The 21,700-nt window shown below is 51.0% G+C and overlaps 1 protein-coding gene across 1 annotated transcript in view; it reads right to left on the reverse strand.

Moving 5' to 3' along the window:
* Dock1 (dedicator of cytokinesis 1) overlaps window positions 1–14,023 on the reverse strand; it is a 516,647-nt gene extending 502,624 nt beyond the window's left edge. The window contains 1 exon segment of the mRNA XM_052714776.1: window positions 13,858–14,023. Within this exon segment, the coding sequence (XP_052570736.1) occupies window positions 13,858–13,903 (46 nt within the window). The 5' untranslated portion in view covers window positions 13,904–14,023.
* Window positions 14,024–21,700: the final 7,677 nt, after the last annotated feature.

Consider the following 21,700-nt stretch of genomic DNA (forward strand, 5'->3'; position numbering starts at 1 on the left):
CTGTTCTTGCAGAGGACCTGAGTTCAGTTCCCAGCACCCATATCAGGCATCCCACAATTGCCTATGACTCCAGCTCCAGAGGGATTCCATGCCCTTGACCTTTCAGGGACACCTACACATGTGTGCATATAACACACACACACACACACATATACATATAATTAAAAAAATATTGTTAAGTAAGAAGCTTCTCTTTGCAGCAGATGATGATTAACACAGAAACCCACAACTAACCATTAGCCACAGTGCAGAGAATAAGAGACTGAAAAATATTCAGCCCTAAAGGGAACATATATACTAAACACACACACACACACACATACACCTCCCCTTGGGGAGCACTACCACTTAGGGATCATTTTTGAGGGGTGGGAGGGGTGTAAGAGCCAGTGGCTGTGAATGAAACATTATCTTCTGGACACAGCAGAGGATCTGCACATAGGAACTCTCAGGGGCTGTGACAGCATACACAAAGTGTGGACATATCTGTGGGGCATTTTCTTGATGGCTGATTTGATGTAGGAGGGCCAGCCCACTATGGACAGGTGGGCCTGAGCTACAAAGCTATATAACTCAAGCCAGTAACCCTCCATGGTCTCTGCTTCAGTACCTGCCTCCAGGTTCCTGCCTCCAGGTTCCTACCCTGAGTTCCTGCCCTGACTTCCCTCAGTGATGAACTGTGTGACCTGGAAGTGTGAGATGAAACAAACCCTTCCCTCCCCCAAGGTGCTTTTGGTCTTGGTGTTGATCACAGGGACTGAAGAAATAACTAGAACATAGTTCAAGGTGTGTGGCTCACAGAAGACACTTTCCTGCCAGTAAGAGCAGACGCAGAAGCAGCAGTAACAGCGGTGAACACATCTGGGCTCCTGTGAGTTTGGCCATCTTGCCCCCAAGAAAACACTTGAGGATGTGTGAGACATTTGGGGGAGTTTCCCACCTAGAGCTGGAAAGTGCTACTGGGTTCCTGGATGAATACTGTAGAGCATCCTGCAAAGCCCAGGACAGCTCCTGTGACAAACACTGACCCAGCCCAGGAAGTCAGTACTGCCCAGGCTGAGAACCCTGCTTGGCATGAGTTAGCTCACATGTCCCCAGAGTGTTTCCCTAGGAAGAAAGTTCTGCCACCCACACTCAGCATAAGGGCAACTGTGCACAATCTGGACAACAGGGAGGCTGAGGGGACACCCTAGAGGCATGGGGTGTGGGAGCCCAGGCCGCAGGGTCTGCCAGCAGCAATTTCTCCTTTGTTCCATCTTGCAGGCAGCATGAGCTGCCTGTGTGGGCAGACCAGGAAGAGCTGGCTCTCTCCTCTTCAGATGGAGGCAGCTGGCTTCCTGGCCTGAGCTGTGAAGACTATGCCCCAGCCACAGAGATCCATCCCCCAGACTCACTGAGGGGATTCTGGTAAAGGAAATGAAGACAGAATCCTCCAGCTCCAAGAGCCCATCCAGGGAGACACACATGTTGGCTCCCATCCTGTCTCTGGTCTCCTCCATTTTCCTTCCTCCACTCAGGAAGCTAGGGTCTGGGGACTCAGAATCATTCAAAATGGGTCCTCAACCTTCCCTCATGGCTGTCCCCACAGCCTGGCTCAGAGCAAGGGGAACAGTCAGGAGGCAGCCATGACAAGGCCTACAATGCCAGGAGCTGAGCAGAAGCAAGCACGAAGGCGCCAAGCCAAGGAAGGAGAGCAGGACGGGGGGCTGTGACCCAGACCCATCAGGCACCCAGCTGAGGAGGTATGGGAGAGGAAGCCAAGAGAGCCACAAGGAGCATTCTGTGGCATTCAAGGTGCACCGGCCACCCAGAGTCTGAGATCCGGAGAGCCAGGAACTCTAAGAGGAAAGACTGTTGATGTCGCCATGAAAACAAGTAACAACTCAGAAACCACCAAAGCTCCAGAACCCAGTAAGAATTCATTCAATGGCAGAACCCCAACCTGACTACAGAGCAAGGTCCCCACATCAGACATGTCCACACCCCATGGCCAATGCATCTACATACTCAACAAGATTCCTGGGTGTCACTCAGCAGGGTGGGGTCTGGCACCTACATGAGCCACCTACCAGTTAGTACCTGTCTGTCTCCATCATGACAACCCAATTCGCATAACACTGGCCTTGGCAGGTTCAGAGAGGGACTATGCTAGAGTATGGGACAACCCAGGAGGACAACTCTGGACCACCAGTGCCAACTGAACTGAGATACAAACAGACAGTGAGGGGAGGGGGGGGGAGGGAGGAAAAGGAGGGGGAGGAGGGAGGGAGCAGTGAAGGGGGAAGGCACAGAGGGACCAGGAGGAGGAAAAGAAAAAGGAGAGGAAGACAGGGAGGAAGAGGAGGGAAGAAGGGGAGAGTGAGAAGAGGGAAGGAAGAGAGGGAGGACCGTGAGGAGGAGGGGGAGGGGAGAAGACTATGAGGGAAGGAAGAAAGGGAGGAGAGGAGGAGGGAAGGAGGGAGGAGAAGGGAGAAGGGAGAGAAGAAAGGAAGACAGGGAGTAGTGTGAGGAGGAGGAAGGGGAGGAGAGGAGGAGGGAGAGAAGACAGGGAGGAGGGAGGGGAGGAGGGAGGGGAGAGGGAAGCAGCTCTTGAAAGCACTGGCTTTCCTTCCACCAGCAGGGTTCTCCACGCCCAGGCCCATCAGCCCAAGTGAGCTATAGGGAACATTCACCTCACAGAATAGCAACAGGTGACGTGAAATCTGACTAGTAGTCATTAAATGAAACTCTAAACATGAGGGGAAGTAAGCCCACAATGTCCTTTTCAGATTTAGAACAATTGCCAGAAATGGCATGTGTTCTCTAAGGAGCTAGCATGATGGGAGGAGGCAGCGCACTCCTCCCTCCTGAAAGTCCCAGGCATGGGGGAAGGGGCACGGGGGCTCCTGTGGCCCTGTCTCTAGATGAGGTACTGAGGCTGCAAGGACTGACCACACAGTCCTGAACGCAGACTCCCGACACAGTGCTCTGTGCTCCACCTCACAGCGTGCCCACATAACACTGTCACAGGGTTCTCACCGCCTTTTCTGATGCACGCTCCATCATAAGCACAAGGGTCACTTCAGAATACAGGTTCCAGGAAGTAACACGACAAAAACCAACACTTAGGAAAACGGGCAGTTCTCCCGCCCAGCCTGAGTGCACCATCCTCTGAGGCCAAAAGAAGCCCACAGCCACAGATAGGTTACGAGGTGTTAGGACGTCAAGAACACTCTTGAGGACACATTCAGAAGCTGCAGGGTCAATACAGAACAGGTGCTCAGCAGAGTTTGCTCCCTGGACTCAGCACCATAGGACGAAGCATCCTGAAACCCACAGACACCAGAAGACAGCCAGCCTCAGTTCTCAGCTGCATCTCTGCCCATCTCTAGGGAATGCAAACAACCGTTTGCCATGGAGTTTCAGAAATAAAAAGACCTGTGCTCATGGTTGGTGACACTAAAGGGCCTGTCCCAGGGAACTTCCTGATTAAGAGACAATAAACATCAACAGGAGTGGGTGGAGGGGACTACCAACTCCTGGGTGCACACTTCTCTCCACCTACCTGCTGTGACCTGGCTGGGAACTGACTTCAGGGAAGAGAGCTGTGAGCCTCCGGACAGAAGGCACACTTTAACTATAAGAAGCCAAAGCACTAGAGCCGGAAGCAGGGGGATCTCTGTTGAGTCTAAGGCCAGCCTGGTCTATGAACTGAGTTCCAGGCCAGCCAAAAGTTACATAGGGAGACCCTGTCTCAAAAAAAGCCAAGAGCCAGCCAAATAGCAGAGCTGTTTGTGAGAGCAGCGAGCAGCCAAATTCAGAAAGAAAATCACGGCTGCTGCATTTCTCTACAAGCTTATCTAATGTTTCAGATTCAGTTAAACAAATCACTCAGGGTGGCACATGAATTGCGTGCCACACTCCCAAGGTAATGGCAAATCAGGGCTTTAAACAGCACCTGGTAGAGGCTGAGCGACACTCCCGCTGACATATTCAAGCTGTGACCATGCTCCGTACTTTCTCGGTCCCCTGTGAACCAGTAAGAACTATGGCCACTCACCCCATCTCAGTAATACTTTCTAAAGCTCATTCTGCTGCGTCTCTCACTCTTGTGAGAGACAGAAGCTGTCAAAGCTACAAATCAAAACAAAAAAACTGGCATGGTGACTCACAGCTGTAATCCCAGCACTCAGGAGGGAGAGGCCTGAGGACCAGAAGTTCAAGGTCATCTTCAGCTACATAGTGAGTTTGAAGCCAACCTAGGATGCACAGTGAGGTCTACGCCAGCAGACTACTGACTAAAACATGTCTCAAAAAGCAGCTAACAAATAAATAAATAAAGCCACAACAGCGCTCTATGCCTCTGAAACCGAGACCTTTTTATGTTATCCACACATGCTATGCACTGTAGGCACCCATAAGAAAATTTAACAAGCTGCCTTGTCTGTCTGGGAGGAACCGCCTGCCTATTGAAACCAGAGTGCCTGTGTGTACCCAGATTCCCTCCTGGGTGCAGCCGGGGGTGACTTACTTGGTGGGTGCAGGGCCAGCATGACTTCAAAATGATCACCAAGCTGAAGTCATTTATTTGCCCCAAGACAGTCCCCCTCCCCGCCCCTTTAGCTCCCCTATGACTCAGTGGTGCCTTGTGAGTTTGCCCTGGGGAAAGAAGACAGCCTCCCAAAGAAGACAGCCTCGCACTGCAGTATGCAGGGCAGTCCCTGGAATCAGGCAGTGAGTGGCCCAGGATGGCAGCCAGGGTGCAGTCCGAGCACCAAAGGCCATCCCTGCCATCACCACAGAGCTGCGGTTCAGGAAGCACCATGCACCTGGCCACTCTGCTCATGCCACAAAAACACACCTTGCTGAGAACCCAGAAATGAATCCTAGCAGGGTGTGTGAGCGCCCAGACCCAATGAAGCGTTAAAGAACAACAGCACCAAATAGAGTTCTTCTCTGGGTCTAAAACCGCCTGAGCACACTGTTCCGGCACCAGCTTTACTGCTGACTTCCAGGTTGGCCCAAGGACAGGAGCCCCACACTTCATCTGCCACATCCTTCCAGGGACCTGCAGCTTACAGGAAAGAATGAAACAAAACCCAAAGGCATGAAGATAAGGGAAACTCAGCTGAGTCGTAAGGTACACTGCTGTGGGCTGGGTTGTGAGCCCCTAAATCTGAATTCTGGAGTTACAACCTCAGTTTGGAACTCATAATACTCACTTTTCTACTGCTGTGACAAAACACCATGAACAAGGCAATTTATAGAAGGAAGAGTTTATTTGGGCTTATGGTTCCAGAAGAATCAGAGTCCATCAACATGATGGTGGGGTGGCATGATATGGCAGACATGGCAGCTGGAACAGCAAGCTGACAGCTCACATCTCCAATCACAAACAAAAAGTCGAGAGAGAACACACTGGAAGCAGGCCTTCTGTTCTCAAAGCCCACCCCTAATTGATGTACTTCATTCAGCAAGGACACACCTCCTAGGCCTCCCCAAACAGCACCACTAAGTGGGGCCCAAGTGTTCAAATATACAAGCCTATGGGAGATATTCTCACTCAAACCACCACAAAGCCAAGTAGACAAGTCGCCAAAAACAAACAAACAAACAAATCATTATATGGCCACCTAAGACTCCCAGCTCAAGAACAGTGGTGAAATAAATATTTGCTGCTTAAAGCACCCAGCTTCTGGCACTTTGTCACAGCAGTCCCAGTACACTAATATACACACTGTGCGCATGGATCATAATGACAGCCCCAAGGGCTTCCCCTATGTTAGTAGAGCAAACTCAGAGCAGGGTTTTCAGTTCTTGTACCACCATGCTTCCAAACTGCCTTACAGAATATTAACTCCTGTGAACCCCACATAACTAGCAGTCTCCCCACTTTGGGGAAAGATGGAAAGGAGGCTAGGAGAGGCTCAGAGGCTTTCCCCAGTCACATGTGGCATCTCCACCTTGAAGATGTCAAGGTCCCATTTGGAAGCTATGTTCACGGGGTGCAACTGATGGTGGTGGTGCACCCCCATGAACTCCAAGAGGCTATTGATGGCAACCTGTCATGGCTAAAAGCCAACTCCGATGGACACCTCCTCATTGCTTTGCTCTCTTTGCTGGTTAGGGTTTCTCAACCTGACACAAACCTACATATATATGCCTAGCATAAGGGAATCTCAGTTGGGGAACTGCATTCATCAGTCATTGCCGGTTAATGTGAGAGGGCCTGGACCACTGTGGGCAGTACCAACCCTAGGTAGGGGGGCCTGGGCTGTATGAGAAAAGTAGCTGAGCAAGCCTGGTGAAGCAAGCCAGTCTCTGCTTCAGCTCCTGCCTTGAGTTCCTGCCTCGGTTTCCCTGAATGATGGACTGTAACCTGTGAGGCAAATACACCCTTTCCTCCCCAAGTTGCTTTGGGTCTTGGTGTTTTATCACAGCAACAGAAAGCAAACTAGAGCAGAAGGTCCCCTCAGACCTTCTCAGCACACTGAAACGGTTAGAAAAGTGACGGTGTGAATGATCAGCAGCAAGATGAGTGATCAGCAGCAAGGTTAAACAGGGCTGGCCCACTAACTGTGCCGCCCACTCCAGGGTGTCCCTTCAGACTGAACAACTACCCCTCCATGAGAACGTGCATGGAACAATTTCTCTCCTTGTTGTTGGTAACAAAGTATTATCTTTCTAAGATTTCTTCATTTTTTTAACATTATTTTATTTGGGGGAAGGGAACATGTATCTTGACACCCACAGAGGCCAGAGGGCAACTTCAGTCACTGAGCCATCTTGAGAGGCCCCACCCTGAACAACCAGAGGCCCACCCCTGCTGGCCCTCCCTGGAGCACCTCCATCATCATCAGGCAGCCGCATGCTGGCCTCCACGAATACATGACACCCAGACATCAGAGGAGGGCTACCCTGGAGAGACGCGAAGTCCACTCATACTAAGACATTGCTGTCCGAGTCAGCCTGGGTAAAGTGGACAAACTGCGACATCGCAGGAGCAGGAAGAAAGCAACAGTTGGCTGGTGAAGGCAGCCCCTGCGCCAGTGTGGTAAAGTCTGGCAGTTTCTTTTGAAAGCGAAATATCCAGGACTGCAGAGGTGGCTCTCTGGGTAAAGTACTTAAGCCACACGCATGAGGACCTGAATTTGGGCCCTAGTACCCATGTACAGGCCAAGCACAGTGGCATGTATCTGTAAACACAGCAATGAAGAAGTGGAAACAGAGGGATCCTGTAGCTGGGTAACCAGCCCACCTAGTCCAAAAAGATGAGTTCCAGGTCTAATAAGAGACCCTGCCTCAAAACATAAGGTGGAGAGTGATAGAGAAAGGCACCCAACAATGGCCTCTGGCCTACACACACACACACACACACACACACACACACACACACACACACACACACACCTCACAAATGAAGACTTACGTTCACAAAAATCTCTACAAGAGTGTTCATAGCAGCTTTATCTGTAACAGCCAAAACTCAGATATCCTTTGACAGACGAACAGTCATCTGTGGCAGAGCCACAAAGAACACTACTCAGCCATGAATAGGAGCAAACTGGACAGGCACAACAACCTGGTAGGCCAGCAAACAAGAAGCCACGGAGCAAGTCTAGACACAGAAGAGACTAACAGTTGTCAGAACGTGGGGAGTGCCTTATGGAGGTAGAGAAGGCTGTTAAAGGCCAGCTGAGGGGGCCTGGGGACCTGAGTGCTCTGTAGCTTGGCTCAGAGATTGTGCGAGAAGGCTGGTAAGACACAAACTTGAAGCAAACTGAAAAAGTGAGCAAAAGATCCCTTTGTGTTATTATTTTTTTTTACGACTGCACGTGGCCATATTGCCTGAAAACAGAAACTTCAATGAAGGAAAAAAAGAGGAAGAGAAAGGGAGAGGAAGAAAAGTAGAGAAAAGGAAGGAGAGCTGGAGGAAGGCAGAGCTCAAGTACTACTGAAAAGACCTGGTGGGTTCCGCCATTTCCACAGAGGACTCACCCCAACTCTGTTCCCTGCCTTCACGGCCTGCAGCCACAGAGGTGAGCAATGACCCAGAAACAGACTGAGACCGATTTCCACACCCTAACACAATCCTGATCAGACAGGTAATAAATATTCCAGAACAGTGATCTAACAACACATTTAAAACATTTGTGCTTCAAGGTAAAATCCGCTTTGGAGAAATACTATCTGTGTCCTAATTTGGTTTTTCTGCAACTCTAGTGAATGAAACTGTGTGCGTTCCTACTTACTTAGGCTCAAATCTAATATTCTATCCCAAAGCAGCAGCCTGCTCACCTCTCTACAAAATGAGAGGGGTCTCCACCTCCCCTCTCCCCTGTGCCCTCCCAGGGGTCTTTAGATATTCCAGTGTTTGAAGCAAAGTCCATGTCAACATACTCCATGTTTCACATTAAGAAATCACTTGCCTGGGCTACAGAGTAAGGCTAGCCTAAGCAATCTGGTGAGATTCTGTCTCAAAATAAAGAAAAAAACAAAAAACAAACAAACTTAAATCACCTTTTGAAGGAAATCATTTTCCCAAGAACTATGGGTGTTATGTCTAAATAGGAAGTCTCTTGTCATTCATTTTTCTCTCTCTCTCTCTCTCTCTCTCTCTCTCTCTCTCTCTCTCTCTCTCACTCTATCTCTCTCTCTCTCTCAGCTTTTTTGACTTTCTGTCAAGACAGGATCTCCCTATGTAGCTCTGGCTATCCAGGAATTCACTCTGTAGACCAGGCTGGCTTCAAACTCACAGAGATCCCCCTGCCTCTGCCTCCTGTCATGGGGTATTTGTACACTGTGTGAAGATGTGTCACTGTGATTGGTTTAATAAAGAGCTGAATGGCCAACAGCTAGGCAGAAAGAGGTTAGGCGGGACTTCCAGGGACAGAGAGGACTCTGGGAAGAATACAGGTAGAGAAGCAGAGCAAGCAGGATGTGCAGGAGGAGAGGTAACAGCCACGAGCCACATGGCAGAATGTAGATTAATATTAACGGGCTAATTTAAGTTATAGGAGCTAGTTAGGAACAGCTAAGCTATAGGCCAAGCTCTCCCAATGAGTACAAAGCCTCCATGTCATTATTTAGGAGCCGGCAGGACAGAGAAAGACTTGTTACGACCTCCCAAGTGCTATGACTAAAAGGCATACACCACTACACCCATTTCTTCGTTACTCCATTTCTAAAAGCTGTACCTTATTAAATAATGAATAAAAGTAGAGGCCAGCAAGGTAGCTGAGGGGGTAAAAGCACTAAGTGTGATGACCTGAGTTTGATCGCTGGAACACAAAGCGGGAGGAGAAATCCAAGCCCTGTAAGCTATCCTGTGATATCCACATCTGCACCATGTTGCGCGCGCGCACACACACATAAATATAAGAATTTTTTCTTAAAAATGAAACAATAGTTGCTTGCATTGAGCAGCTGGCGCACACCACTCACATGCTCTGAGCACATTATGTCAATGAATCCTTGTAAGACTCAGAAGTAAGCAGGCTCAGCTCCACTCTGCACATGGGAATATCAAGGTTGAGAGTCACATTAGGAGCAAGAGCCAAGAATAATTTAAGGTGCCTACCTTGCCAATGCCCTGACCCAGCTGGGGATGTCTACCTGGAAGGGGTGGGTGAGGAGTGCTGGGCTCACTATCTGCCCTGCACCTAGCAGGGCTCAAGGACAGAGAATCCTGGCCCAAGCTGCTGTCCACGCCTCCTACTCTGGTTTTCTACTGCTACCATAACAAACTACCCCAGTTAGGTCACCTTAAGCTCACCCAAGAGCATGGCTCCACACTTTTGCAGCTAGAGGCCCAGAGGCCCTGGGTCTCAAAACAGAAACACTGACCAGCAAGGCTCCCACCAGTAGATTCCAGGAGGAATCTACTTCCAAGCTCATTTGGGGTGTTTGCAGAATCATCCAGTTTAATGAAGTCATACTGCCTGGCAGTCCTTAGATCTCTGGGGCCTCAGTCTGGTCCCTGCAAGTGAGCCCCTATGTCTTGGGGCCAGCATCTGCCCATCAAGTCATTCTCTGGTTTGGAACTTGACTTCCCATTCTATATGTCTCTCTTCCCACTCCCTCTGCCAGCCAAGCTCCATGAGCCCATGAGAGTCCATCCCAAACTTCCTAAGCTTGATCACACCTACAAAGTCTCTCTTCTGTATTAGCACATCACAATTCTCAGGGTGGGGAGATCAGGCTGTGCACACCTCTACGGCCCTTACTTGGTCTTCAACAACTGTGAACACACTGTCCCAGGTGTGCCTCTAGCCTGTATGTACGAGATCCTGAGAAACAGGAGCCATCAAAACGTACTAATTCCAGAAGACAAGATCCTGCCAGATCGGTGATGGAGAAGATTATGTTGCCCAGCACTTGGTATGACAGCTAAATCAAAGTTTAGGCCTGCATGAATAAGCCAGGTCCCCAACCATGGCCCACCAAACCATGCCCGAAAGAGAGAGAAAAAGCCAGCTGGCAGCCTTCACAAGCAGCAACCCCTCGAAATGAATCATGGGAACCCCCATTTCCTGCCTGGCAGGAGCCACACATCAGCTTTTACTCTCATCTCAGCTTCCGAAATAAATAAATAAATAAATAACTGGAGTGTCTCATTTACAAACAATGCTCTAAGAGTCCCCAAGCTCCTCTGAACAATGAGCTGTGATTCATGTTTCCAAAAGAGATGTCCTTTGATCGTTTTCTTTCCTTGCCCCTCGTGATTCATTCATGGGCCAAGTGGCTTGAGTGGAAGCAGGGTCCACCCACCAGAACTCAGGAGAGAAACACAGGCCTGTTGTTAAGGCTACCAAAGAGAATGCTGAGGCTGGTATGGGGAATCTTTAGTAATTTTCCCTTAGGGAGAACCAGCCAATCACCACGCATACAAGCATTTCCATCCTTCCCAGTGAGCATCTGCCTTGGGGACCACTAAGGTCCTCCTAACGCAAACTGTCAGACACACAGAGAGCTGGGATGCCTCGGTGGGTCCATCCTTGACTCCCCTCCACTCTGACACATTCTCATGGAGACTCTGATCTTCAAGGTTCCCTCTGATGCCCTGTTACATCCAAGCTCAGCTGTTTTACCTCATCCTGGTGAAGACAGACACGGCCCCACCCTCTCCTACACCAGATAGTCTTTCACACTTTTACTAGAATTTGCTGACAAAAGCCAACCCCTAGACCAGCATTTTCAACCTGTAGGTCGCAATCCCTTTGATGTTCGAATGACCCTTTCACGGGGGTCGAACATATCCTGCATATCAGAGATTTACATTATGAATCATAACCATAGCAAAATTACAGTTATGAAGTAGCAATTAAAATAATTTTACGGTGTGTGGGGGGGGTCACCACAACATGATGAACTGTATTAAAGGGTCTAAAGGGTCGCAGCATTAGGGAGGTTGAGGACCACTGCCCTAGACACTTCTCCTTTGAGAACTTTCCAAAAGAGTTTTCTTCTCCTTTGAGAAATTCCCAAAAGAGTTTTAAGATCAATGCACCAGCAAAAGACACGATGTTGGAAGTCATATCCAAGAGTGACTTCTGGAAGGTGTGTGACCTAACGGGGAAGATCACAGCCACCTGGGCTGTTTGCTTCCTCCCCTGGAGGGAAACCCTCCTGACCCTGAGATAGGAATGTTTTCCCATCTTCTCCAGGTAAAGCCACACTACAGAACTACAGAAAGCACACTGACAACATCCAGGTCACTTTGGGAATCAAAATGGATGGACCTATCAATCTCTCTCTCTCTCTTTCTCTCTGAACTGAAGCCCCCACACTCAACAAAGGAACTCACAGACTTCCATTGCTAAATTTGCAGGTTTTCCTGGCTTTTCCCTCAGAAAATGTGACTTTTTTTTTTTTTTTTGAGGTAAGATCCCACGTAGCCAGGGTTGGCCTCAAGTTTATTATAATGCAGACGGTAACCTTCAACTTCTGATCCTCCTGCCTCCACCTCCCAAGTTCCTGCTTTACAGGTATGCACCACCACACTACCACCCTGGCCTACAAACCAGGTTTATGTGGCACTAAGGATTGAGTTCCCCTCCAGCATCCTCAGCCGTTTTCTTTCCTATCTACCCCACACCCTCCACCCCACAGCTGCTGACATCTCCAGCCTGCCTACTTCTTTCTCTCACATGCCAATAAACGTCTTCCAATTTTTCTTTAAAAAGGTGGAGCCTGGGGGCGTAGACTCATCATGTGTGATGGCACATGCCTTTAAACCTAGCGCTCAGGAGGCAGAGACAAGTAGATCTCTGTGCTTACGAAGCCAGCTTGGTCTACACAGAGAGAAGTCCCGGACCAACCAAAGCTACATAGTGAAACTCCCTCTCACAAAATAAACAAAAATCAAAGAAGTAGACTCCCTTACCCAATAATGGTGGCAGCTGCACCAGCCAGGGATGAGTGTGAACTCACTCCTGCCAGGGTTCAAACCCACTCTCACTACTAGCTATACTTCTGCACCACAGGTGAAGTGCAAGCAGCAACTTTCTCCACTGGTGGGGACTCCCCTGCAGGAGCAAGCATCCCTCCGTCCTCACTGCTTCCTGGACATCTTGCCCCAGCTTCTGCCCACTCCCGATCCTTGTCTAACTGTTCCTTGAACAGTCCTGGGTAACCCCAGAAAGGAACCCATTGCTGCCACACCCCAAAGTCCTCCTAAGTGGAATCCCCATCCTAAATTAGATGCAGATGGATGGGCCTCTAACAGCCATGGCGCCATAAGGAGCCCATTAGGAGGTACACAGCATGCTTGTTAGCTCCTTGCACACCCCGTCCGTCCTCAGAAAGCCCAGCTCTGCCATGGGCCTCAGGAAGGTCTGCCAAGTGAAGGCACAGCTCAGCTCCAGTGTTCACTCCCAAACCTGCCTGTGGGCCTAGAGTGGAGGTAAGGGCCCTAGGCTTTTCCAGCGCTGCCCCCAGGGCCACCGTCCCCGACACACTACAGAAATAAGTAACTGGAGTTCACAGGAAGGACACAGCCTTGTAGACGGGAGTCTCCAGGAAGCTTCCAGTCAACGGGCTGGGACATGAACTAGGCCTGCAAGAGGGTGCTGAAGGCATGCCTGGAACAGACAGCTGCTGAGAAGGTGCCCCAGGGTAGCCCTTAGGGTGGAAGGCAGAAAGCTCCCGCTCCCGAAAAGCTTGTGTGCAATTCAAGGAGTCTGCTCAGGTTGAGGCTGGGTGTCAAAGTCTCCTTAGGGAAAGAGCCTGCAAACAAAATAGGCAGATCTAGAATTCCAACGAACCCTGCGGCCTAGACAGACCTGACATTTGATGGGGGCGAGCTGCGGAAGACAGGGTCTGCAGGGCCCAGGGACTGTCTGGCCACTGAGGAAAGCCGGGCTCCCTGGAACGTGCACTGAGTCAAGCTTGCAACCCGACTCCCTCCACCCGCTTGGGAAGCGACAAAGAGGCAAAACCAGGTCCCCGCCCTCGAGGTCGGTTACCAGGGCCCCGGGAACACCAAAGCACCCGGGTGTCCCCACTCTCCGGGGCGGGAAAAGCAGAGCCAGCCCGGGTGCAGCGGCCACTCCCCACGCGGGCAAGAGAGGCTTCTCAGATCCCAGCACAGCACAATGAAGTGTCCACCCGGAGTCCCGGATGCCAAACAGAAGTTTCCCGAAGAAGCCAAAACGCACGCAAACAATGCCCCCGGGGGCCCCGCGCGCGCCAGACCACAGGGGACAAGGACAGAGCGAGTGAGCGGGAATGAGGAGCGCGGGGCCCCCGGGAGGGTCCCCGGGTTCCCCGCACGAGCTCCAGCCCGGGCGGGCCGGGCTCCGCACCGCGCGGCAACAGGCTGGGTGCCGTGGCGGGGAAGTTGCGCGCGGGGCGGGCGCGGGGCGGCGCGCTGCTCACCCACGCCGTACTTCTCCTCTCGCTTGGTGGGGACCCAGCGCGTCATGGTGGCGCGGGTCGCAGCCCCCGGGAGCCGCCGCCGCCGCTGCTCGGGCAGGAAACTCTGCGCCTAGGCCGCCATCTTCCATTCCTTCCCCGCCGCGACAGGATGGGGAGGAAAAAGTTTGCGGCGGAGGCGGTGTCATGTGGGACGGGGCGGGCGGAGCGTCGCGGGCCGGATGGGAAAGGCCGGGAGCTCCGGCGAGAGGCGGGACGGCGGCCCGTTGTAGCCCGCCCAGGCGCGCGTGCATTGGGCCCGGCCCGCCGCGGCCCTCGAGGGACCCCGGCGGCGGCCCCAAGTCCGCGGACGTCCTGCACTCTGCACCGTGCAACCTGCATCCTCTACTCTTTGCTGAACACCGTGCACTTCGCACCCTCTACTCTGCACTATACGCCCCTCACCGTGTACGCTCTACTCTGCACCGCACCCAGAACTCTTTATCATGTACCCTCCCCCCCCAACCCCCGCACGCGCTCTATATTGAACACCGTGCACCCTGTACCCTGTACCCTGCACACCCTGCACCGCGCAGAGGCGCTGTCTTTGCATGATTCGCAATTGGCCCCGAGGCCTTGCTGCCTTCCAGGCCTGGACCTAACACGAAGAGTGGAGGGATAGTGCAGACTCAAACACCGCACACCAATTCACTGGTGTGAAGCGCAGATACCCAACTTTCTATCCTTGGGTAGGGCGGCTGGAGCAGAGCTAGGAGTTCTTCCCGGTGCATTCATTCATTCAGCAAAGGCAAAGTGGGCACCTATTTTGCCAGGGGCTGAGCGCACTGAGCACACCTGGTGGCTGATAAGAGAGGCGGTGGACAAGTGCCGTCAGCCCTGGTTAGAGACCTACCTAGGACAAGACTTTGCAGCCCCTGGGTGCTTTCTAACAGCCGAGCTCCCTTTGGGTGTTGAGAGCCTTGAGCGGCACAGAGAGGCCCCCTGCTTGCAGCAACTTTGGGGCATTCAGTAGGACCTGGGCATGCTGAAGTGGGGAAAGAGAGGAAGTAGCAAGAGCTACTGGCAGAGAAAGGAAACCAGGCCAAGCTTAGAACTCAGCCTCCTAGCAACCCTAATCTGAAGGAGGCTGATCTCGGACTCACCCAATGCCAGGCCACAGCAAGTGTGAAACTTCCGAGTTCGTCAAGGCCTGCACACAGACACACCCGAGTTTTCGATAGAATCCAAGAAAAGGTGAAAAGTAAGGAGAGGGGTGGGATGGGGCCTCAGGTCCACAGCCGTCCATTAGAAGGGGTAAATGGGACTGCCTGTTTTATTGTGTGTCTGCCCTCTCTCCCTGGCATCCAAGAAATGATGACAAACGAAACGGCCTGGGAGCCTACGAGGGCTGAAGGAATGAAAACTTTAAAGAATGAAGGCTACGTAGTGTTAGGATTGAAGGTCAGAACCAAAGAGGGGCCAGCTCACCTGCTGCAGACAAAGCCACTCTGGCTTGGAGCCATCTTGTCATCCCATCCAGAATGCAGCTTAAATAGCCAGGAGCTTCTGGAAGGCGGGAGGGAACCTCCCCAGTTCAGGATAATGTGCAACTAAGATTTCTAACAATTCAGCCACAGATTCATAGAAAGTCACAGGCTCCTCTCACTGATAAGGAACTTCAGAGGGAAAGAGTCTGGCCTCACCTCCCATGTGGTCTCCAGCTTGCACTTAAAACAGCCTGTGGCAATAGGAAACCTCAAGGGCTCAGGCCTGGTGGGGTGTGGCCTGGTGACTCAGACTGCTCCAAGGAGAAGCAACTGAAGGTGCTAACCAGAAGCGGGGTGCTCAGAGCAGAGTGGCAGATGCCTGGCCTGCTCAATGCAGAAGGGTTTCCCTGAGAAAACTGCCTTGGGCCTTGACTTTAAGGATAAGCAGAAATGAGCAAGGTGAAGTGGGAGACTGAGTGGATGTGCAAAGGGCCTGCGGTGGGAAGAATGATGATCTTTTAAGGAAGGGAGAGGCCAGGAAGGCAAAAAGTTCAGAGAGGACATACACACACACACACACACACACACACACACACACACACACACACACACACACAAGCTCCTGGTGGCGGAGAGGAAAGGGAGTGAGGGCTTTCTGTGTCTTCCTGGGAATTTGGAACTATGTGAGGAAAAATGGGAAGATGTATACTCCATTTTGTGCCTCATTTCAATTCTGGTTTTGAGGCTCCACATGAAGAGAAGTGGCTTGTTGTACAGGACAGCCAGGGGCCTGAGAACCAGCAGTCCTTGAAAGTACACCCTTCTCTGGCCAGCTGTGCAGTCGTTCTGCGGCTGCTTCTGACCAACCCCCCTGTTGCTCCTGACAGCCCTGCACATGAACCAGGGCTGCTGGCACCAACCTCACGGGTCATCCTGTGACTCTCAAGAGAGGATGTAGCTCTCTCAAGTCAACAGCAGACCTACAGCTAGCTGCCTCCTGTCTGTCCTTCCCTCCATAGTCATTGCTCAACAACCTCATGGTACACCTTTTCACCCTGATAAAATGACTGGCACAGGAGGTTGGGGAGATGGGTCAGTGGGTGAAGGGCCTGATATAAATGCAGGAGGATCTGACCTTGGAGCCCCCCTCCCCCACAGCAGCTACATAAAAAGCTAAGCATGGCAGCATACATCTGTAGCCCCAGAGATGGGGAGCCAGAGCCAGGCAGTTCATTGGCCAGGCAGCTTAACCCAACCTATGAGCTCCAGGTTTAGTGAGACACCTGGCCTCAAAAAAGGAGTTAGCAAGCCACTGACATATACACCAGATGTGGGCCTCTGCCTACACATGCATACATGTGCACGTATACCTATGTGCACAGGAGCATACACCCACACAAATACATTCAACACACATCATGACTGATACAGGATTTGCATATTTTTGTAAGTGTGTCATATTAATACATTTATAAGTCAGGGTTTTACATTTATGTTGCATCTTTATTACATTATTTGGGGAGCGGGGCATCTACCACAGCACACATGAGGAGGTCAGAAGACAACTTGCCGTAGTCAATTCTCTCCTTCCACCATGTGGGTCCCAGATGTCAAACTCAGGTCAAGAGCTTGGCAGCAAGCAGCCTTCCCTCACTTACCCATTCCTCTGGCCTGTAAGTCAGAGTTGTAAGACTCCAGGTGGACCGTGGCCATGTGTTTGAGACAATATGGTGGCTCAAAATATCACCGTTTCCTTGTCCTGTGGTCACAAGTGCTCAGTATTCTCTGCTTCCATGGGATTGTGGCGGTGGCATTTTGAACTCCTGACTCATAGCCACAGATCTCCTGCCAAGCAGCACACCTCTGCCAACTGGCTGAAAGACGCAGAGCTCCTGAACTCAGAAATGGAGCTCATCCTCAGCTAATGTAACCACAGGGTAGCGATCCAGGGCTGCAGACCATCCAGGATACATAGCCCAGCAGCCCAGCCCCAATCATCAGCAGTGCAGACTGGCACCTCCCGCTGAAGCAGAGGCATGGCGGAAGCAGTGACCACCATTACAGTATTCCTTTTCAATCTGGATTTAAAAAAAAAAAAAAAATTTTTTAAAGAGTCTCACTGTACAGCTTAAAACTTGAAATCCTCCTGTCTCAGCTTCCCAAATGCTGGGGTTACAAGTGTGCGTGCCACTCTGGATTAATTTTGTGTGTGTACCACTCTGGATTAATTTTGTGTGTGAGAGGCAGAGTTTCATGGAGCCAAAGCTGCCCTCAAACTCGCTATACAGCCCGCTGAAGATGGCCTTGAACTCCTGATCCTGCTGCCTCCACCTCCTAAGTGCTAGGATTATGTGTCACCGCACACAAATACTTTCAATTTGAACACCTTTACTATGCAAACCCAAAAGGTGGTAAAGTCAGTAAAAATCTGTTCCAGTAGCAGCGGGGTACCAGAAGGCCCTAGAAGTCAATGGGGCCATGCTGGGAGAACAGATGGAAATGGACGAGGAAATGAAGGGTCTGTGCATGGAAGGAGACCTAAGCAAAGCCGGCTGGACTGCTGAAAGGAGAAGGGACAGAGGCATGTGGCTGCTGGACCACTGACCCAGTGGCAGGTATGAACATCACACCAGATAAGCACTGAGGTCACGGTGTCATGAAGAGGCGTGATTGTGGACCAAACCTCCAGTTTATAGAAATAGAGGAAACTGAGAAATAAATTAAAAGAAACACAGTCAGAGGGCTGGGGGGATGGCTCAGTGGACAAGAGCACTTATTCGGCAAGCATGGGGGCCTGAGTTGGAATCAAAATGGTGTTGTGGTGGTGGTTGTTTTTTGAAGCCAGTCCTGACTGCACAGGCCTGTTACACCAGCATGAGGGGAGGGGTAGAGACAGGCAGAGCCTGATAGCTCCCTGGCCCGTCATCCCAGGCCCAAACAGAAAGCTTCTGGTCCAATAAGAAACACTGTCTCAAAACAATAACTCAGAGTAGTAGAGGAAGATACACGATGTCCTGATCTGGCCTCCATGTGCAAAATGAGGCAAAATTATTCACATTTGGTGACGGGTGTAAGAGTGTTTCATTTCTCTGCCTTTATCTGTATGCTTGAAACTGTTTCTGAAGTGAGATCGAGATTAGGGGAGGGGAGGGGTGGGATTCAGGCCCACCTTGAGAAACAGGGTCTGGGAGTGGCCCCACAGCAGCAGCCTAAGCTGGCCGTGCCCACTGCCAGTGCCTTACCCTCAGCCAGCAGGTGCTCTGCTTAGCCATCTTCATAAAGATGAGTAAGGCTTACCCCAGGCATAAAACTTTTACCAGCCACACAGAACAAATATGTTATTAAGTAGAGGATGCTGCACACAGGCTGCTGGTGTGCCCTAGGGGCCTATGTGACGTGACTCTAGGTGCAGACAAGGCTGTGCTTCCCTGTACACAGGAAATGAGTTCTGATTGGGACAGGGACAGTTGCAAGAGGAGCTGCCTGGAATTAATGGAGCTTTGGATCTCGGTTGCCAGATCACCTCTGGGACCTCGGGGTCCTTCGAAGGGCTATATGTGTCCCCAGAGTCAACCAGAGCTTTGACCAAGACCTTGGGAGCTGTCTGACTCTGGCAAAGTTACATGACCTCCTTTGACCTCTCTGCCTCCGGCACATCTCATGGCGTAACAGAGGCAGAGATTTACACAGGAAGGACCCAGATGAAGCAGCGGTGTTTCCAGCCTGGGCATAAGAGGTTCAGAATTTGGGGCTATAGAAACAAGTATGGTGCATCCTACTGCTGCCCCGCCCCTTTAGGAAGGCAGACTCTGGGCGGCAGAACACAGGACAGAGAACTCTGGGAGCCTAAGGCTCCCTGAGTGGAGGCAGATTGGAAACTTGAGAGAAGCCATGTGGATTAGTTTTGTCACCGCTGTCACAGAATGTCTGACCAAAGCTGCTGAAGGAACTTGACCTGGCTGTGTGTGTCAGCCTGACACAAGCTAGAGTCATCAGGGGGAGGAGGCTCCGCTGAGGAAGTGCCTCCATGAGTTCCAGCCGTAAGGCATTTTCTCATTTGGTGATCAAGGTGGAAGGGTCCAGCCATGGTGAGTGGTACTATCCCTGGGCTGCTGGTCCTGGGTTCTATAAGGAAGCTGGTTGAGCAAGCCAGTGAGCAGCATTCCTCCATGGCCTCTGCATCAGCTCCTGGCCCTGGATTCCTGCCCTGCTTGAGTTCCTGTCCTGTCTTCCTCCAATGATGGACTATGATCTGGAAGTGTAAGCCCAATAAACCCTTTCCTCCCCGACTTGCCTTGTGGTCATGGTGTTTCATCACAGCAACAAAAACCCTAACTAAGATGGAAGGAAAGGTTTGTGTGGGTTCATAGTTTCAGGGTAGTGTCCACTGTGGTGGGGGAAGTAGATTAGCTGGAGCTTGGGGCAGCTGCTCACAGTGTGCCTCCAGCCAGGAAGCAGAACGGAGGTGAAAACTGGGGCGGTGGGAGGGCACAGCCCATTGTGGGTGGGGCCACCCCAGGGCTGGTGGTCCTGGGCTCTGTAAGAGAGCAGGCTGAGCAAGCCATGGGTAGCAAGCCAGTAAGCAGCATCTCTCCATGGCTTCTGCATCAGCTCCTGCCTCCAGGTTCCTGCCCTGTTTTCCTTCCTGTCCTGACTTCCTTCAATGGTGGACTAGTATGTAGAAGTGTAATCCAAATAAACTCTTTCTTTCCCAACTTGCTTTTAGCAATGGTGTTTCATCGCAGCAACAGTGACCCTAAGTGGGACAAGCGCTGGGCTTTCTTTCTCCTTTTTAATCAAGCTGATGGAATGGCACTACCCCCATTAGGTGAGCCCTCCTGTCTCAGATACCTAGATAATCTAACTTAGATAATCTCTCAGACATACCCTGAGGTTTGTCTCTTAGTGCTTCTAGATTTTGTTGCAGAGTGTTACTTTAAGGTGTGTGACATTTGTTTATGCTCTGGAACATTTGCTTAATGGTGCAAAGATGTGTTACATTTGTTTGATTAAATCAAATTCAACTCGCTGACAGGAAGTGGTAGGGAGGAGCCAGATGGAGGAGGGCTTTTAAGTGGGGAGCCAGGAGAAGGACAAAGGCATTTGGGGAGACATGAGCAAGAAGAGGAGGTGAGTGACTTGCTATTCAGCCTCTCTGAGGAGCAGAATTCCACCTCTATCTTTGAATCTTGAGTTCTTCAGAGGGACAGAGATTTAGATAAGTTCCCTCAGTAGCTTTGAAAGAGTCAGTGCCTGAGGGAACAGAATCCCCTCAGGCTGCAGCCTTTGCAGCTGAACAGCTGCTGGTAGTGGTGGAGTTGCAGGTGCTGATTAGGACAGCCATGGCTTAAAAGGCAGCAATAGTTTAAAAGGACAACAGGATCCTGTCAAATTGACTGTGTTAACCATCACTTCATGGTGCTGGGGTTGGTTAGTCAGAGTTCAAGGGGAGGAGGGGGGTTGGCTACCAGAGAGAGAGAGAGAGAGAGGAGGGAGATGCAGCATTTGGCTGAATATAGAATGTGTAGACTAATGCTCTAAAGGCCTACCAGCCACAAAAAGAATACCAGAGGCCCCTGCCAGAAGTGTTCTCAGAGATGGCTCAGTAATGGAACTCTCCTGCAACCAGCATGGTAAACTCCTGCTCACACAAAAGAGGCCAGGCTACATCCTCCAAAGGAGCGCTCCCACCTTTGCAGAAAGGCCAACTCAGCAGTAAACTACAGGCTGCACTGATCACTTACAAAACTTAGAAGCAATGTCAGGGCAATGAAGCTGAGCCCAAGTGACTTAAGTGAACCCTAGGACGACGTCCAAGGATATGTTAAAGGAGGTGTGATGACTAATACAACATGAAATCCACAATGTCAGTGATCTGATCAAAAAAAAAAAAAAAATCTGCCATGCAAAGAAACAGGAAAACATGTCCCTGAGCTAGGGGAAGGACAGGTCAGGAACAGATGAAGAAATTAAAAAGTCTAAAAACCACATTACAAATAAGCTCTATGGCCAGGCGGTAGTGGCTGCCGGGCGGTGGTGGCTCACGCCTTTAATCCCAGCACTCGGGAGGCAGAGCCAGGCGGATCTCTGTGAGTTCGAGGCCAGCCTGGACTACCAAGTGAGTTCCAGGAGAGGCGCAAAGCTACACAGAGAAATCTGTCTCTAAAAACAAAAAAAATAAATAAATAAAACCACCACCACCACCACAACAACAAAAAAAGCAAATAAGCTCCATGTACCCCAAAAGAGAAGAAACTGTACCACAGTGAGGTCCGTAATGGGAACTGTAGAAGTCCATGTCCAATGCTCACAAAGGGCTCCTGATCCTAGTGAGTGCTCAGAGACACACTGCCAGCTCCCCCACCCCCACCCCTGCTGGC

This window comes from Peromyscus californicus, unplaced genomic scaffold, assembly GCF_007827085.1.
Source record: "Peromyscus californicus insignis strain IS unplaced genomic scaffold, ASM782708v3 Scaffold_4__1_contigs__length_199733344, whole genome shotgun sequence".
Classification (NCBI taxonomy): Eukaryota; Metazoa; Chordata; class Mammalia; order Rodentia; family Cricetidae; genus Peromyscus; species Peromyscus californicus.